At 42.3% G+C, this 19,703-nt stretch overlaps 1 protein-coding gene across 1 annotated transcript in view; it reads right to left on the minus strand.

Moving 5' to 3' along the window:
* PUDP (pseudouridine 5'-phosphatase) overlaps positions 1-19,703 on the minus strand; it is a 109,066-nt gene that overhangs the window by 39,113 nt on the left and 50,250 nt on the right. The window contains exon 3 of the mRNA XM_002762598.7: positions 38-267. Within this exon, the coding sequence (XP_002762644.2) occupies positions 38-267 (230 nt within the window). The remainder of the gene's footprint in view (positions 1-37; positions 268-19,703) is intronic.

The following is a 19,703-nucleotide window of genomic DNA, read 5'->3' on the forward strand; positions in this document are numbered from 1 at the left end:
TTGTGGAACATGGCCCATCTCAGCAGCACCCGCTTACCTTCTCCATAGGAGGAGGGGGAGAGAACCTCTTGGCACAGGCTAGGAAGATGTCAGGGTCTGGCTTGCCATGCTGCACTTCAGGGTCGTCTCCCAGCACGATGTGAGAAAACAAGCTGAAGAACTTTTTGTGCTGGCTTGTCTTCATCTCGAATGACGCAGACCCTGAGCTGGTGGCCAGGGCAAAGGGGATGCCATGTTTCCGCAGGTGGACGATGAGTTTCTCAGCCCCTGGGAAGGAGGAGGGAAAGACTGTGGTGAGGGGTGAGGCCTCCACCACAAGGCCTTCTTCCAGGGACGGTCCCTCCAGCTGTGTGGCAGCACACTCTCAGGCTTTGTCTTCTGAGGAATTTCTGACCTAGGACAGGTTGTCTAAAAGGGGTTGTCAGCTCCAAAACATGCCTGCTCAATGTAAAATGAACCAAAAAATCACAAAAGCTATTGGGGGCTGAGCAATGGCATTTCCCAAAGGAACAGAAGAGGAGCACTCTGGGAGGCACTGCCACTTTATCTGCTGGGCCTCTTTATGAAATGTGGACAAGGGCAGGGGGCAGGCCCAGACATGACTGGACCTGGGATCTGGGCAGGCCACCAGGGAAGGCACCACCCAGCAGGACATTGCTGAACCATACTTTTTTCACAAAGCAGTCAATACACAAGGGCTATGCTTTTGGTATTTTCTGCAAAAATGCTGTATTCTGCAGAAAACATTTAATCATTCTTCACCCTGCTGAGGTGAGGAAATCACACAACGGCCTCCACCAGATGCTGAAGAAGGCTGTGGCTGGCTGAGGGATGGCTGCAGTGCTACTTAACAAGGGATCAGGGGACAAAAGAAAGCTGCTGAACACAGCTGATCAACAGTAACATGCCGTATGAAAAGAGCATCCTCACACTGTCATTAGCCATATGGATTAACCACAGGGACCACATGGGTTCAGGGAGGTCGTCACAGAGCCAATAACAAGAGTAGTGGTTATCAGAAAGGGTAAAAAATACCAGGAGTCCTTACCACCTTTAACTTATGCTAACTAGCACAACAGGAATATCTAAATCCACACAAGGTATGATGGTTTGTCTAAAATTGTATTTTATTTTTGAGACAGGGTCTCTCTCTGTCACCCAGGCCGGAGTGCAATAGCTGATCCTGGCTCACTGCAACCTCCGCCTCCTGAGTAGCTGGGACTATAGGCACACGCCACCACGCCCAGCTAAATTTTGTATTTTTTGTAGAGATGAGGTTTCACCATGTTGGTCAGGCTGGTCTCAAACTCAGCCTCAGGTGATCCGCCCACCTCAGCCTCTCAAAGTGCTGGGATTACAGGCATAAGCCACCTGGCCTAAAACTGTATTTTAAATCATCGTGTAATCATGCCTATTTTAATAATATTATGAAGTAATATCGCTACTTTGTCAATTTTTTACACAGAAGAATCAATGTAGTCAATTTTTCCAAACACCTAAAGTTATTCCTGGTAAGGTAACAGATAGATATCTGGAGCACCTGACCCCCTAGAGGTTTTTAAAAGGAAGGTGTGGACAGATTGTAATGTGGTGCCAGGACAAAGTTAAATAAAGCAAATGAAATCAAGCAAAATCTAGCATTCCATTGGGTGTAGAATTTATAGTGTCTAACATTCAATCAAAAATGACCATACAGCAAGGAAACAAATAGCACTCAAAACCAAGAGGGGAAAAAATGTTGTCTATAGAAACCTACTTTAAATATAACTATACAGATAGATTGAAAAATAAAAGGGTAGAAAACTACATATCACATGACTATCGCTCAAGAGAGAGCCAGGTTACTTACACTGATAACAAACAAGCCTTTAGAACAATGAATATCATCAGAGATAAACAGGAATATTTCATAATAACAAATAGGTCAGTTCATCAATAAGACACAATTCTAAATGTGTAAAGATCAAATAGCAGAGCTTCACAATGTATAAAGCAAAAACTAACAGAACTGAATGGAGAAACACAAACGTAGAAGGAAGTTTAAAACTCCTCTACCAGTAATTGATAGAACAAGTAGTCAGAAAAGGAATAAAGATATAGCAGACTTCAGAACCACTGCCAAGCAACCTGACATAATTGACGTTTATGTAATACTTCGCTCAATAACAGCAGAAACCACATTATTTTTAAGTGCACATGGAACATTCAACAAGAAAGATCCTATTATAAATGATAAAACAATCTCAAAAATTATAAAATACTTAAAATCATACAGAATACCTTCTCTAACAATGATAGAATTAAAACAGACATTAGTAAGAGAAAGGAATGTGGAAAATCACAAATATTTGGATGTTACACTTCTATGTAAGACATAGGTCAAAGATGAATTCACAAAGGGAAACTAGGTAATATTTTTTAGAGAACCAAAAACTATCAAAATTTCTGGGATGTGGCTAAAACATTGTTTAGAGGAAAACTTATGGCATTAGGTGACATGTTAAATAATAAGGTCTCAAATAAGTGATCTAGTTGTCACATTTAAAACCTGAAAGAGGTTCAATGATTTAGAACATCAAGGAAAAGAGAAAATTAAGCCCAAAACAAATCAAAGGAAGGAGATAATAAAAATGAGAGAGAAGGCTGGGCGCGGTGGCTCACGCCTGTCATCCCAGCACTTTGGGAGGCCAAGGCGGGTGGATCACAAGGTCAACAGATCGAGACCATCCTGGTCAACATGGTGAAACCCGGTCTCTACTAAAAATTACAAAAAATTAGCTGGGCACGGTGGCGCGTGCCTGTAATCCCAGCTACTCAGGAGGCTGAGGCAGGAGAATTGCCTGAACCCAGGGAGCAGAGGTTGCATTGAGCCGAGATCGCGCCATTGCACTCCAGCCTGGGTAACAAGAAGCAAAACTCCGTCTCAAAAAAAAAAAAAAAAAATGAGAGAGAAAATTAATGAAATAGAAAGGAGAATACAGAAAATAAATCAAAAGCGAGTTCTTTGAGAAGAACATTTTTTTTTTTTTGAGACGGAGTTTCACTCTTGTTACCCAGGCTGGAGTGCAATGGAGCGATCTCGGCTCACCGCAATCTCCGCTTCCTGGGTTCAGGCAATTCTCCTGCCTCAGCCTCCCGAGTTGCTGGGACTACAGGCACGCGCCACCATGCCCAGCTAATTTTTTAAAAATATTTTTAGTAGAGACGGGGTTTCCCCACGTTTACCAGGATGGTCTCGATCTCTTGACCTCGTGATCCACCCGCCTCGGCCTCCCAAAGTGCTGGGATTACAGGCGTGAGCCACCGCGCCTGGCCTAGAAGAACAATTAAATTAGTAGACTCCTAGCTAAACTGATCAAAACAATCAAGAAGATCCAAATGTACCAACCTTAGCAGGGAAAGAAGGGACAACACTACAGATCCCAACATCAATAAAATGATAAAAATGTAATTATTATAGGAGTAAATGACAACACACTTGACCACTTAGATGAAATCAGATAATTCTTTGAAAAATAGAGAACTACCTCAAGAAGACATGAATAACTGAAATAGCCTTCTGTCAATGAAAAGAAGTGAATTTGTAGTTAAAAACCTTCCCGCATCTTGGATTAGATGGCCTCACTGGTAAATTTACTAACTTCCCATGAAAAAAAATGCCAATTCTAAACAGACTTATCAGGAAATAGGAGGAAACAGCTCTCAACTCATTTGAGATCAGCACTCCCTTATCCCAAAATCAGACAAAAGCTAGACAAGAAAACTACAGATCTCATGAACACATACACATCTCCACACAAAAAAACCATATTCAACCAGTGTAGAAGTATTTCACATGAAGAGCTTCTACAGAACTTCAATCCATTAGTTAAAAATACTAAAGTGTCACACTATTTCAGTTTGCAACAACCACTAATTATTATCACAGAAAACTACATTTATTAATTAGCTAAATTTCAATTTAAACCTTAACATAACTGGTGCATGACATAAAAGAAAGGCTCTAATTTATTTTAAAAGAGCCAATCATGCGTGGTAGTGCATCCTATAAGCCCAGTTACTTGGGAGGCTGAGGCAGGAGAATCGCTTGAACCCAGAAAGTGGAGGGTGCTGTGAGCTGACATGGCGCCAATGCACTCCAGCCTGGTCGACAGAGCCAGACTCCATCTCAAAAACAACAACAAAACAATTAGCCAATCATGAACTTTTGTCTGGATATATATAGTGATTAAAGTTGAGTATTAAAATGATCTGAATTTGAAACAAGATTTTCAAATTACTGTATCATACAATTTTAAGCCAATATTTAAAAAATAACAGAGCACATTTAAACACATGGCTCTCTGTAAAACACACTGTATAAAGAAAATATTGTTAAAGTACTTTGGTGCTATTAATTTTAAAAACTTAAATATAGATTATTTTATTATTATTATTGTTTTGAGACAGGGTCTTGCTCTGTAATCCAGGCTAGAGTAGAGTCGAGCAATCAAAGCAGCCTCAACCTCCTGGGCTCAAATGATCCTCCAGTCTCACCCTCCCAACAGCTGGGACTACAGGTGCATGCCACCATGCCTGGTAAATTTTTTTGTTTTGTAGAGACAGGGTCTCCCTATGTTGCCTAAGCTGGTCTTGAATTTCTGCTTCAAGCAATCCCCTTGCCTTGGCCTCTCAAAGCCCTGGGCTTATAGGGGGGAGTTTATCCTTGTAGCATCTCTATTGCTGTGAATTATTTCTAAGGTACCAGCTGTAACAGTACAGTACATAAACAAATGCACACCAAAGTGCTTGGTCTGGAATGCAGCTCAATATTCTTACTGATGGAGAATGAATCAAAAATGTTTCTGGATGACTGCTTTACACCACCACAGCATATCAAGATCTTCAAAATGCTTGGGACTTATATGAAGATTAAACTCTAGGCAAGACTCTGACCACAGTTAGAGACTACAGGACGTCTGTCAATTACATGTTCTCTTTGGGCCTCAATTTTATCATCTGTCAAAGAGCAATGATTAACGTTCCTCATGGAGTTAATTCACAAGAAGCACAATGCCTGAAAAATGATATGGGTGATGAAGCCCCAGATAAATGTTAGCCAGTGTCATCAGATAAAGCTCCAGTGTATAGTCAGGAACCAAGGATCCTAATCTCCTGATTCACAGCTGCCTGATGCCTTCACAAAGTTTTGCATCTTTTAAAGACTGCACACAACCTTTTTCTTACACAGTGGCTTTCCCTGAGAAGTAAATGACTAAAAAACATAAATGGAGCTCTGTCCCAGGGAGAAGTTGATTAATGATGTGTATAAATGGACTCTAGCTCCCAGCTCCTAGCATTTGGTGTGCTTCTGTGGGTTTACAGGAAGGGCAGAGAGATAAAGATAGCTCTTGCTGCAAACAATCAGCTCACAGGACACATCTTCAGGGGAAGAACTGGGGAATGTGCAGAATCAACACTGCACGTGGGAGGAAATGCTCCTGCTTTCCTCCATCCTAGAGAACCAAGGTGGGTGAGAACAGGAATGTGCAATTAAAGAGGATGAAACAAAGGAAAGAGGCAGAAGACAGGCAGCTGACACACGGTCTCAGGTGTTCTTGGCATTCTTTTGTTGGGTGATCTGGCCTTCAGAACCCTACAAACCTAGACATTCTCTGTACTACCTGAGACCTGCAGTGAGCAACAGAATCAAGTAGGGGGCACCAGGAGTTGACAAGGCAAAGAAGGAGAAGGAACCACTTAGAGTGCCATGCATGTCATTAATTCTGTGTGCTGAGAACCATGTCCTGGGCCTCAGTCAAGAGGAGCTTTATGTAGTGAGACATAGAAGGCAGTCTATGCCACTGGGGCAAATGATATGGTCAGCTGATGGATGCCACCTGGCTACCTGTGAGAAGACACCGATGCCGTCCCAGGACCAGGCACACCTGTGGAATTCTGCTGAGCCTCCACCTCCTGCATGGGCATCCTAAGGGTGCCTGGCCTCTGTCACCTGATCCCACCATGGGGAAGGTGCTTTGGCATGCTGCCTTTCTAGGGACTACTTTCACAGTCGCCTGAACAGCAGGTGTTATGCTTCAAAAGCTATGTGTGACTGAGAGCAGTGGGTTGAATGGTGGCCCCCACACAGAAGTCCTAACCCCTGGTACTTCTGCCCTTCTTTAGAAAAAGGGTCTTTGGAGATGTAATTAAGTTAAAAATCTTGAGATGAGATCACCCTGGATTTAGGATGGGCCCTCAATGTGATGACTGTTGTCCTTAGAAGAGACCGAAGAGGGGAGAGAAACACAGAAGAAAAGGCCATGGGGAAATGGAGGCAGAGGCTGGAGTGATGCAGCCATAAGCCCAGGGATGCCTGGAGTCCCCAGGAGCTGGGAGAGGCAGGAAGGAGCCTCCCCTAGAGCCTCCAGAGGGAGTGTGGCCCTGTGACACCTGGATTTCAGACTTCCAGTCTCCAGAGCTGGGAGAGAGTCCATTTCCGTTATTAGAAGTTGCTGAGTTTGTGGTGTCTTGTGGCAGCAGCCCCAGGAAATGAATACACGAGTGCTTTGTTCTTGACTGTGAATGAGCAGAAAAGACACTACCAGGTGTTTGTAGAAGACTCAACCAGGCAGAAGAGAGGAATGTGTCGGAAAAAAATGACAATCCAGAGAAAAGTGGGCAAGGAAGCAACAGTCATGATAATAATACTCACGGGGACATGTAAGTTACTGAGTCCTTAAAACAAAAACAGAATGCAAGAAAAAACAATGCCCAGAAGAAGAAAGAGCACATGAGGTTTAAAATAAATCAGGAAAGGAGGGCTGACACAGGCAATATCAGCTATAACACCAAGCTGTCTGGGGATGCGGTTCAAGGAGGTTGGCGGGCAGGTGGTGGACAGATGGCTGCTCTTTCTCGCTCCTTACAAATATGTCAGGTTTGGCCGGGCATGGTAGCTCACACCTGCAATCCCAGCACTTTGGAAGGCCAAGGTGGGTGGATCACTTGAGGTCAGGAGTTGCAGACCGGCCTGAGAAACATGGAGAAACCCTGTCTCTATTAAATACACAAAAATTAGCCAGGCGTGGTGGTGCATGCCTGTAATCCCAGCTACTCAGGAGGCTGAGGCAGGAAAATCACTTGAACTCAGATGGCAGAGGTTGCAGTGAGCCAAGATCACACCACTGCACTCCAGCGTGGGGAACAGAACAAGACTCTGTCTCAAAAAAAAAAAACCACACAAAAAAACAAACAAACAAAAAAGAACAGTCATCTGTGATTTTTAAAACACTGACAATATTCAAATATAACTAGAAAGAAACTGCCTGATTGATACTGCTTTATTTCCTGTGAGGCAGTTTCACTTCTTGAGGACTATAGAAAAACCCCACTACCCTCTGGCCTCCATACCCTTCCTAAGGCTCAGAATATGAGCTGTTACCTGCTTCTTTGTGGGTGAAGACTCAGTTCCTGTGCTACTGCTTCCTGGAAACTTTACCAGGCTCCTCCCACCCTTGTAACCCTCTGGGATTCACGGGAACACCTCCAGCACTTGGCTGTAGTTATCTGAGTTGTATGTATGTGGTTAGAAACTTCCACTCAAGAATGAGTCATAACCTCTGCACTCCCAAGACCCCATGCAGACATCCAGTGAGTAAACTGCTTGTTTCCCATCCTCTGTTTTCCTCATCCTCGTACTCCCTCCCCTCTGTTCTTAGGAATGGAAGGCAGTGGTAGGAGTAGGAATCATTCCTTTTTCTTGCAGTACATGTGTGCAACATGGAATCGAAAAAAAGTGATTTCAGATACATAGTGGGAAGTGAGCTAGTTTTCCTTTGGCTCCATCCATGGCTTATGAAGCAAGCTGTGAATGCTGGCTGTGGGATGTGAGGATGGCCCCTGCGCTAGACAAAAATGCTCGGAGTTTCTTAGGGTTTGTCTTTCCAATCAGGAGTCCACGCTTGGTTGGCACATGCTGGGCCCTCAATAAATACCTAAGACTGATTTTGAATGGACAATTAAGGCAAAGTTCCTTAAAAATAATATTTGCTACTCAAAAGACTAGATTTTAAGTGTTCTCCCCATAAAACGTGATGAGAAAGTGAGATGATAGATGGGTTAATTAGCTTAACTTAGCCACTGCGCAGTGTATCCACACTTCAAAACATGTTGTGCATGATAACTATATACGATTTCTATTTGTCAATTAAAAAATAAATAAGTTAAAAAATAGCATCCAGTTATCTGAGTTCATGGTGGGGAGCCTTTTCATGAAGCAGTTAGCATTCTCCTCCACACATGACTGACCTGTTACTCTATAATAAGATGCTGCCTCCTGGAGAATGTGTATCCAGGGAGCGCACATGCTTCAGCAGACTTCACTGTTGTGGTATAGTGCATGGAGGCAGGGGCTGTGATTCGATGTGACTAACAGGCACATTTATCTAAGAGAAAACCTTCAAGATCTGATAGAGTAATGCAGGGTTTCCATTCTTATTTGTCGCCTACCTGAACTTTCTTGAGTGAGCTGAAAGAGCTTACTGTTGCAAGGCTTCCTAAGAAAACACCTGTTCCAGGTTCTTCACAAAGGTCACACGTGATCTCACAGGAGTACCATGTTCTGAACAACACTGTGCTTTAGAATGCAAGGCTTTTTGGCACTTCACAATGCAAGGGCTTGTCTTGCTCTCTCAGCCCTGTGTTACATGGGCAACTTGGCAAGTCCACAAGACTTCGATCATCAATGGACAGTCAGGCATTACACACAGGAAGCTGCTGCTGTGTGAAGAGCTCATGCCCAGAATGAGTGAGCAAGAAGGGAGAAAGATGGATGCAGGTCAAACAGGCACCTGGGATTCCAGAAAATGGATGCAAGTTAACTTTACATCATAAGGGGTGAGCTGTGTAGGTCAGGCATTCACAAAGGGGTCCACGAAATGGATTTTAGTGAACTTAACTTTTAAAAAACATATGCTGATGCATTTATTTCTTGTTCAAGATTTATCAAAGGAAATATAATTCCATGAGGACAGGCTGTTAGCATTCCAAGAAATGGACTGGTCGTGATCAGTGACAAAAGTGTCTCCTGGACCAGACTCTAGCCAGGCTGCTCTGAGTCTTTTTCTGCACAAGGCCTCCACACTGGCCTATAAAGACTTGAACAAGTTCAATAGCTCAACATCACACCCCTGGATGACTCTAGCCCCCTTAAAGTACTTGCCTACGAAAACTCGAGGCTGACAAAATAACTGATCGTTGGTTTCAGCCACCCCTGCAGACGAGCCTCTGTGAGAGGGCATGAGCCTGACTTCTATCAGCACCAGTTTACAAACCCAGATGGCTTCACACAGACCAAACCCTCTTTCTGTTTTCTGCAATTTTTACTTCCCCGACTCTGCTGAGCCCCTGCTGACCCCTCCCTACTCCCTGAATTTCCCTTTAAAAGGCCCAGTCACCTCTGTGCTAATTGAGGTTGAGTCCAGTTACACACTGGTCTCTTTTCTCTATTGCAATACTATATTATGGAAGAAAATCTATGCTGATCCCTTTAACTACTATCTGGCTGTGTTTATCCTTGATGCTAGAAAATAACCCCAAAGCATATAGTGTTCACATTGATACATATAGTTTTAAAAATTGTAACTTAAGTATAAATTTAAAATAATTATTACCTAATTTAGGAAAGCTGGCTATACGAATTCTTGATTTTTTATAAGTTCTGTATGTTTATCTATTAAAATGGAACGATCACTTACAAACATTACTGTGTGCTTCTTAGTTCTTTCACAGGAAACTTCTCATAGCCACAGCCACCGTGAGTAGGTGTCTCTTAATGATTTACTGCAGAGCCATGCCTTGAGCTATCCCTCTTCTGATCTTCTCCAAGCTCTAGGGACCATGCTTCTTTCTCAGAAATCATTGATTTTTGGCAGAGCACCTCCTTTCTTTTTCCAGGCCTTCCAAATGAATTCTGCTGCTTTGAAAACGTGCTTGCTGGGAGGGAGAGGGCCCCTGGCCATGTTCAGATCTTCACTCCTAATTTACTAGGGACTTTGCACCGACTCAAAGCTAATACCAGGCATCGCCACTGCTTGCATCACGGGATCCAGCTTATGAAATTGAGCAACTCATCTGTATTCTGGGTTTGAGAGTGTGGTAGTGTGGAAGGAAGGGAAAAAGGAGAAAGGAATTGGGTTGGGGGCTGGAAGAGGAGCACGGTTCTGGCAAGACTGGTGGAACCTCCTAAAACACTTCAGCAAAGCAGGAGTTACTGAGCCTGCACCCCAGCTCAGGGCCCTCCTGGAACACTCCAGTTCAGGGCCCCCCTGTTACACTCCAGCCAAATACAAGTGACTGAGCCCGCATCCCAGCTCAGGGCCCTCAACACTCCAGCCAAACACGAGTGACTGAGCCTGTGCCCCAGCTCGGGACCCTCCTGGAATACCTCAGCCAAACACGAGTGACTGAGCCTGTACCCCAGCTCAGGGCCCTTCTGAAACATTCCAGCCAAACAGGAATGACTGAGCCCATGCCCCAGCTCAGGGCAGCATGAGGTTCTGGGGCACCCTGGACAGTGGCAGTCTGAGCTGAGAGTAGGAAGGTATGGGTGGAGGTATACTGGCTTGACAGTGCCCTCCCCACAAAATTCATGTTCACCTAAAACATGGGAATAGGACCTTATTTAGAAATAGGGTCTTTGCAGATGTAATCAAGTTATTATGAGGCCATATTAAATTAAGGCTGGGCCCTAAATCCAATGAAAGGAGAGGGAAATGTGGAGACAGAGACACACAGACGAAGGAGGGCATGTGAAAATGAAGACTGAGATTGGGGAGATGAAGCTACGAGCCAAGGAAAGCTAAGGGTGTAACTACCAGCAGCTGAAAAGAGGCAGGAAGGATCCTCCCCTAGAGCCTTCAGGGGGAGTGCAGCCTTCAGAGGGAGGGCTGCCCTCCTCACACCTTGATTTCGGACTTCTGCCCTTCTGAAGTGTCAGACGGTAAGTTTCTGCTGCTTTAAGCCATCAAGTTTGTTAATTAATGCAGCATTCCTAGGAAACTAATACAGTGGGTTGACCCTGGAGGACAAAACTTGGATAGACTGAGGTTCTATCTGTGAGATGACCTTAAACTACATTAATTATCTTTCTAAAATTCTGGTATGTGACACACAAATTTGTGATACTTGATGGGGAGACAGGGTGGGAAACCTGTGTTTCCTTTTTTGGCAAACACTAAATACTGATGGAAATAAAGCAGTTATGAAAATAAATATAAACTAACTCCTTTCAAATCTTCAAACGAACACTTGCAAGAGTCCAGTTTGCATTTATTTGGTCGGCTGGTTCAGGGGCAATACAGAGGATGGGCATCAGACTGCACTCCTGTTCTACCCACACCCAGCTGCTTGCTTTGTGGCAGCATGTACTGTCTAATGTTCTCTGGGGTCACTGAAATGTGACTGGCATAAATTCCTCTAACCGAAGAAGCACCTTTCTCCAGAATCTTGTTATCACTATCACAGATGGCACAGATTGTGTTCTGGTCCAATTTCATAGACTTATAACAGAAATTTTACATTCAAATGTAAAGCCAGGGAGGGCATTTCAAACTACTGAGCAATGCCTGGTAATTACAGTTAAATCAAATAATAAAGGTTAAAACAAAACTATTTTTTCAGCCATTGAAAATAAGAAAGTAATATTGAGAGTGATACAGAAATTTTATTTAAGGAAAATTACTTTTACATTTCTACATTAGTTTCTGTGAAGTAAACGCAGGAATACAGTGTGTAATTTTTTTTTTTAAGTAGTGACAGATTTTACTGTGTTGGCCAGGCTGTTCTCCAACTCCTGTTCTTAAGCAATCTGCCCGCCTCGGCCTCCCACAGTGCTGGGATTACAGCTATACAGTGTGATAGTGGGACCGAACATCTGGTCTCCCTCATTCCTTTGCTAAGCGCTAGGACTTCAGAAGGAAAGGTTCTCTCCACTTGATCCTACTGACCCTAAATGCCCCTCCTCCAGGTAGGACTTGACATCTTAATGTTAAAAATGACCCTATATTTCCCTGCACTGTAGTTTTGCTTCTGTAACAACTTACATGAAAATTTCCCTCTCACTAGAGCATGGTGTACTGATCCTTGATCCTTGCTTTTTTCCTTTATAAAGAATGACTAGACTAGAACTTTACAACAAAATGCCATTTTATTAATAGCGTGGGATACCTGTGAGTGTCCTTGTGTTCTAGGTTTGCCACTGTAACAATTTACATGCAAATTGTCCTCTGACTCTAGATCGAAGGGATCAGGGACCACCCTGATCCCTTTTTTAAAATCCCTTGCAGAGAATGATTAGCACTTCACAGTATAATCCCATTTTACTAAGCACATGGAATGCATGAGAGTCTCCTTGTGTTCTAGATGTGCCTCTGTGACAACCTGTAAGCAAACTGCTCTCTGACTCTAACGTTGGGTACTGATATATGATCTTTGCTTTCTCTCCTTTTAGAAAATGGCTACACTAGGACTGAACAACATAATGTCAACAAGAATGGCTAACTGAAGTTTAAGTTCTAAGCCTCTTGAAAGGAAGGGACGAATATATATATGGATTACAGGAGTGTCTGAAAAGGATGCATGTGCCCCAGAGGACAACATTTCAGATATGAGTTGCCACAAGAGAACAGTGGGGGCTGAGTGGCCAGATTCTCAGTAAGCCACACAGAACAGCTGGGGGCACAGGTGGGAGCCAAACCAGAAATTACTACCTGTAGTCAGCTGTTTCATCAGTGGGCCTTGAAATGTTGGTGTTTGAGAGTCATTGTCATGAGGTAACTTACTTCCCCAGAGAAGAGTTCTCCAGGATCTTTTTTGGTTGTGCATAAAAAAGAGTGAGGTGAAGGGAACTGGTGGGCTCACAGTGCAGGGTGCAGGGATCTTTTACCTGCATCCTCCACTGTGCCTGATCATCGGAAATCTGAAGTCTTTCTGGCTCTGTTTATAAAACTGATTTCTGCCCTGGGTGGCATTTTTAATGCACAAGTTGGAGTGGAAGACCCAGTGGCTCCACTACTTCACATCCAGGATTTCAACATGCTCTGCTGTTTTTTAGCCCTTTTTTAATCCTGCCTTTCTTTTTCTGAAACACAAATTTGACCTACTACCTGTTTTTAAATGGAGAGAGTCAACAAAAGATGATTTATATATTACGTGAAAATGCGATGAAATTCCACTTCCTGTGTCGGTGGAGACAGTTTTATTGGAGCACAGCACCAGCACTCACGCACTGTTTACAGCTACTTATTTCTTAACACAGCAAAGCTGAAGGCTTTAGATATACACCATGGGGTGTGCAAAGCTGAAAACACAGAGAGAGCTTGCTGGGCCCTGCTAGATAGCAAACAAATCATGTGCAGGCCCAAGAGGTGAAAGAAAAGAGGGAAAATCAGGAAGGATAGAAAAGTAAGAGGTAAATTTTGTAATGCAGGAGGTCAGTCAGGCATTGACACCTAACCCCTTCACCCCCTTGCCTGTGAACACTAATGAGAAGAATTACTGTCAATTGTTCAAGAAACTCCTGCATAGACCAGATAGGAAATTAACCTCACAAGAGAATTATCCTCCTAGACATGGAATCCAGAAATCACAAACCAGTTTCTTCCTTAACCACTTAACTAAACAGTCTATAAAACTACTCAAATTATCAGGGCATTATTAGAACAAATTATCAAAATAATGTTGAGAATTTAAAGAATATATAGTATCTTCATATTGTCTATACTGTATAACTCACTGAAAAATGTATAGCATAAGGGTTTATTAATGTTTATGAAAGCCTGATCAGTTCCTGCACTTCTGCAGCTGAATTATTTTTTAGTTTGCCATGTATAGAATATTTTATGAGCCAGACCTACCATTTCAATGCAACCAGAGAAGAGCAGAAATTTTTAAATTAAAAAATTGTTCTCAGCCCTATGAAACTGAACTCATATAAATCTCAAAGAGACAAAAAGAATGTATATAAAGATTAAATCAATTTGATAAACCAACATGCTTAAAATCTCCTTATTAAAATTCCCTTCATAATAGGCTTTGCATTGTACAAAGAAAACTCAGTAAAATAAGATTCATACAACCCAGAGAGTATCTGCGTTGGGAATTTCTTTTTTTTTTTTTTAATTGTACTTTAGGTTCTGGAGTACATGTGCAGATCATGCAGGATTGTTGCATAGGTACACACATGGCAATGTTGTTTGCTGCCTCCATCCCCGTCACTTACATCTGGCATTTCTCCGTTATCCCTCCCCGACTTCCCCACTCCCCTGCTGTCCCTCCCTTGGCCCCCACACCAACAGACCCCAGTGTGTGATGTTTCTCTCCCTGTATCCGTGTGTTCTCATTGTTCAACACCCACCTATGAGTGAGAACATGCTGTGTTTGATTTTCTGTTCTTGTGTCAGTTTGCTGAGAATGATGGTTTCCAGATTCATCCATGTCCCTGCAAAGGACACCAACTCATTGTTTTTTTATGGCTGCATAGTATTCCATGGTGTATATGTGCCACATTTTCCTTGTCCAGTCTATCGTTGATGGGCATTTGGGTTGGTTCCAGGTCTTTGCTATTGTAAACAGTGCTGCTATGAACATATGTGTGCATGTGTCTTTATAATAGAATGATTTATAATCCTTTGGGTATATATCCAGTAATGGGATTGCTGGGTCAAATGGAATTTCTATTTCTAGATCCTCGAGGAACTGCCACACTGTCTTCCACAATGGTTGAACCAATTTACACTCCCACCAACAGTGTAAAAGTGTTCCTATTTCTCCACATCCTCTCCAACATCTGTTGTCTACAGATTTTTTAATGATCGCCATTCTAACTGGCGTGAGGTGGCATCTCACTGTAGTTTTGATTTGCATGTCTGTAATGACCAGTGATGAGGAGCATTTTTTCATATGTTTTTTGGCCTCATGTATGTTTTCTTTGTAAAGTGTCTGTTCATATCCTTCGCTCACTTTTGGATGGGTTTGTTTTTTTTCTTGTAAATCTGTTTTAGTTCTTTGTAGATTTCTGGATATTAGCCGTTTGTCAGATGGGTAGATTGCAAAAATTTTTTCCCATTCTGTTGGTTGCCAGTTCATGCTAATGATTGTTTCTTTTGCTGTGCAGAAGTTCTGGAGTTTAATTAGGTCCCATTTGTCTATTTTGGCTTTTGCTGCCAATACTTTTGGTGTTTTAGTCATGAAGTCCTTGCCTATGCCTATGTCCTGAATGGTTTTGTCTAGGTTTTCTTCTAGGGTTTTCATGGTGTTAGGTCTCATGTTTAAATCTTTAATCCATCTGGAGTTAATTTTAGTGTAATGTGTCAGGAAGGGGTCCAGTTTCTGCTTTCTGCACATAGCTAGGCAGTTTTCCCAACACCATTTATTAAACAGGGAATCCTTTCCCCATTGCTTGTTTTTGTCAGGTTTGTCAAAGATCAGATGGTTATAGATGTGTGGCATTGCCTCCAAGGCCTCTGTTCTGTTCCATTTGTCTATATCTCTGTTTTGGTACCAGTATGATTACTGTAGCCTTGTAGTATAGTTTGAAATCAGGCTTTATTTATTTATTTTTTCTTTTTGCTTAGGATTGTCTTGGCTATGCAGGCTCTCTTTTGGTTCCATATGAAGTTTAAGGTGGTTTATTCCCAGTTCTGTGAAGAAGGTCATCGGTAGCTTGATGGGGGTAGTGTTGAATCTGTAAATTACTTTGGGCAGTATGGCCATTTTCATGATATCGATTCTTCCTAATCATGAGCATGGAATGTTTCTCCAACTGTTTGTGTCCTCTCTTATTTCCTTGAGCAGTGGCTTGTCATTCTTCTTGAAGAGGTCCTTTACATCCTTTGTTAGTTTTACTCCTAGGTATTTTATTCTCTTTGTAGCAATTGTGAATGGGAGTTCCCTCATGATTTGGCTGTTAGTCTGTTATTGTTATATAGAAATGCTTGTGATTTCTGCACACTGATTTTGTATCCTGAGACGTTGCTGAAGTTGCTTATCAGTTTAAGAAGATTTTGGGCTGAGATGATAGGGTCTTCTAAATATACAATCATGTCACCTGCAAATAGAGACAATTTGAATTGTCTTTTCCTCTGAATACCCTTTATTTTTTCTTTCTTGCCTAATTCCTCTGGCTAGAACTTCCAGTAGTATATTGAATAGGAGTGATGCAAGAGGGCATCCTTGCCTAGTGCCAGATTTCAAAGAAAATGCTTCCAGTTTTCGCCCATTCAGTACGATATTGGCTGTAGGTTTGTTATAAAGAGCTTTAATGATTTTGAGATATGTTCCTTCATTACCTAGTTTATTGAGAGTTTTTAGCATAAAGGGCTGCTGAATTTTGTTGCAGGCCTCTGCATCTATTGAGATAATCATGTGGTTTTTGTCTTTGGTTCTGTTTATGTGACGGATTAAATTTATAGATTTGCATATGTTCAACCAGCCTTGCATCCGTGGGATGAAGCCTACTTGATCATAATGGATAAGTTTTTGATGTGCTGTTGCAATCGGTTTGCCAGTATTTTATTGAAGATATCTGCATCTATGTTCATCATGGATAATGGCCTGAAGTTTTCTTTTTTTGTTGAGTCTCTGCCGGGTTTTGGTGTCAGGATGATGTTGGTCTCATAAAATGATTTGGGAAGGATTCCCTCTTTTTGTATTGTTTGGAATAGATTCAGAAGGAATGATACCACCTGCTCTTTGTACGTCTGTTAGAATTCAGCTGTGAACCCATCTGGACATGGAATTTTTTTGGTTGGTAGGCTATTAATTGCTGTCTCAACTTCAACCCTTGTTACTGGTCTGTTCAAGGTTTCAACTTCTTCCTGGTTTAGGCGTGGGAGGGTGCAAGTGTCCAGGAATTTATCCATTTCTTCCAGGTTTACTAGTTTATGTGTAGAGAGTTGTTTTTAGTAATCTCTGATTGTAGTTTGTATTTCTGTGGAATCAGTGGTGATATCCCTTTATCATTTTTTATTGCATCTATTTGATTCTTCTCCCTTTTTTTTTCTATTAATCTGGCTAGCAGTCTGTCTATTTTGTTGATCTTTTCAAAAAACCAGCTCCTGGATTTATTGATTTTTTTTTTTTTGAGATGGGAGTTTTGCTGTTGTTACCCAGATTGGAGTGCAATGGCACGGCTCACCGCAACCTCTGCCTCCTGGGTTCAAGCAATTCTCCTGCCTCAGCCTCCCAAGTAGCTGGGACTACAGGTGTGCACCACCATGCCCAGCTAATTTTTTTGTATTTTTAGTAGAGACGGGGTTTCACCTTGTTGACCAGGATGGTCTCAATCTCTTGACCTCGTGATCCGTGTGCCTCAGCCTCCCAAAGTGCGGGGATTATATTTATTGATTTTTTTGAAGGATTTTTTTGTGTCTATCTCCTTCAGTTCTGCTTTGATCTTGGTTATTTCTTGTCTCCTGCTAGCTTTTGAATTTTTTTGATCTTGCTCCTCTAGCTCTTTCAATTTTGATGATAGGGTGTCGATTTTAGATCTTTCCTCACTTCTCTGGTGGGCATTTATTGCTATAAATTTCCCTCTAGACACTGGTTTAAACATGTTCCAGAGATTCTGGTATGTTGTGTCTTCATTCTTGTTGGTTTCAAAGAACATCTTTATTTCTGCCTTCATTTCATTGTTTATCCAGTCAACATTCAGAAGCCAGTTGTTCAGTTTCTGTGAAGTTGTGTGGTTCTGAGTTAGTTTCTTAATTTTGAGTTGTAATTTGATTGCACTGTGGTCTGAGAGACTGTTTGTTATGATTTCCCTTCTTTTGTATTTGCTGAGGAGTGATTTACTTCCAATTATATGGTCAATTTTAGAGTAGGTGCCATGCAGTGCTGAGAAAAATGTTTATTCTGTGGATTTGGGGTAGAGATTTCTGTAGATGTCTAATAGGTCCACTTGGCCCAGATCTGACTTCAAGTCCTGGATATCCTTGTTAATTTTCTGTCTCATTGATCTAATATTGACAGTGGAGTGTTGAAGTCTCCTACTATTATTGTGTGGGAGTCTAAGTCTCTTTGTTGGTTGTTAAGAACTTGCTTTATGTACCTGGGTGCTCCTGTATTGGGTGTGTGTATATTTAGGATAGTTAGTTCTTCTTGATGCATTAATCCTTCACCATTATGTAAAAGCCCTTCTTTGTCTCTTTTGATCTTTGTTGGTTTAAAGTCCATTTTATCAGAGATGACTAGGATTGCAACTCCTGCTTTTCTTTGTTCTCCATTTACTTGATAAATCCTCTTCGATCCCTTTATTTTTAGCCTATGTGTGTCCTTGCAGGTCAGATGGGTTTCGTGAATACAGCACACTGATGGGTTTTGAGTTTTTATCCAATTTGCCAGTCTGTGTCTTTTGATTGGGGCATTTAGTCCACTTACATTTAAGGTTAGTATTTTTATATGTGAATTTGATACTGCCATTTTGATTCTAGCTGGATGTTTTGCCCATTAGTTGACACATTTTCTTTATTGTGTCGATTGTCTTTACCATTTGGTGCATTTTTGGAGTGGCTGGTACTGGTTGTTCCTTTCCTTGTTTAGTGCTTCTTTCAGGAGCTCTTGTAAGGCAGGCCTGGTGGTGATGAAATCTCTCAGGAATTGCTTGTCCATAAAGGTTTTATTTCTCCTTTGCTTACGAAGCTTAGTTTGGCTGAATATGAAATTCTAGGTTGAAAGTTCTTTCCTTTAGGTATGTTGAAAATTGTCAGAACACATCTTTTCCCCTTTGTACTCTGATATTTTCTACCTCAACATAAGGTCACCGCCACATCATCTGGGGCAGTAGAGGACTCTTCATTCTCCACCTGGGTTCAAGGCCAGCCTCCATAATCAGAGGCTGTGTGCTTTGGGGCAAATAGCCCCTTATAAGAGCTTAAGTGCTGTGCTGGGAGCTCCGTTGTTCCATGCAGAGCTGCTGGGCAGATACCTTTAAGTCTGCTGCAGCTGAACTCATAACCGCCTCTTTTACCAGGTGTCCTGTCCTAGGAAGGTCCTCTTTATTTATAAGTTTCTGTCACACTGCTGCCTTTTTTCATAGATGCCCTGCCCTGCACAGAGTAGTCTGCCAGCAGAGGCATTGCTGAGCTGCTGCAGGCTCTGTCCAGCTACTGTGTGAACTGCCTCGGTAGTGGCAGACTTGGTTGTGGGGGACATCCTTCCCCCCACTGAGCTAGACTGTCCTGGGTCCAGCTGCGCTTGCTGTGAAACTCTCAATTCAGAGCATTTCAGATGGCTTGTTTTGTGGGGGTGGTACCCACTGAGTCAGATCGCCTGGCTCCCTGTCTCAGCCCCCTCCCTTTCAGTTGTGTGTGTGTGTGTGTGTGTGTGTGTGTGTGTTGGGAATTTCGTATTATTTTCTAAAACGTGGGACATTCATGAAATGGCCACTTTCCTCGAGCTAGCTGGTAATTGACCCTTTGATCATATGCCTCACATCTTGTGTTAGTCTTACAGGGACAGCCAGTTTCAACACTGGAAGCTGCTGTGTTCTCACAGTGAAGAGGCTGGAGGTGACCATGTGGGTGGTCCCACTAGCCCCCACTTCACCCCAACCAGGCCAGACCCCACCTCCTCAGATACAATCTTGTGCTCTCCCCATGTGACAAAGGTTACCACCATTGGCAAATTCTGAGTTCAGTGTACAAATCTGCTACAAGGTTATATAT

Source organism: Callithrix jacchus, chromosome X (assembly GCF_049354715.1).
Source record: "Callithrix jacchus isolate 240 chromosome X, calJac240_pri, whole genome shotgun sequence".
Classification (NCBI taxonomy): Eukaryota; Metazoa; Chordata; class Mammalia; order Primates; family Cebidae; genus Callithrix; species Callithrix jacchus.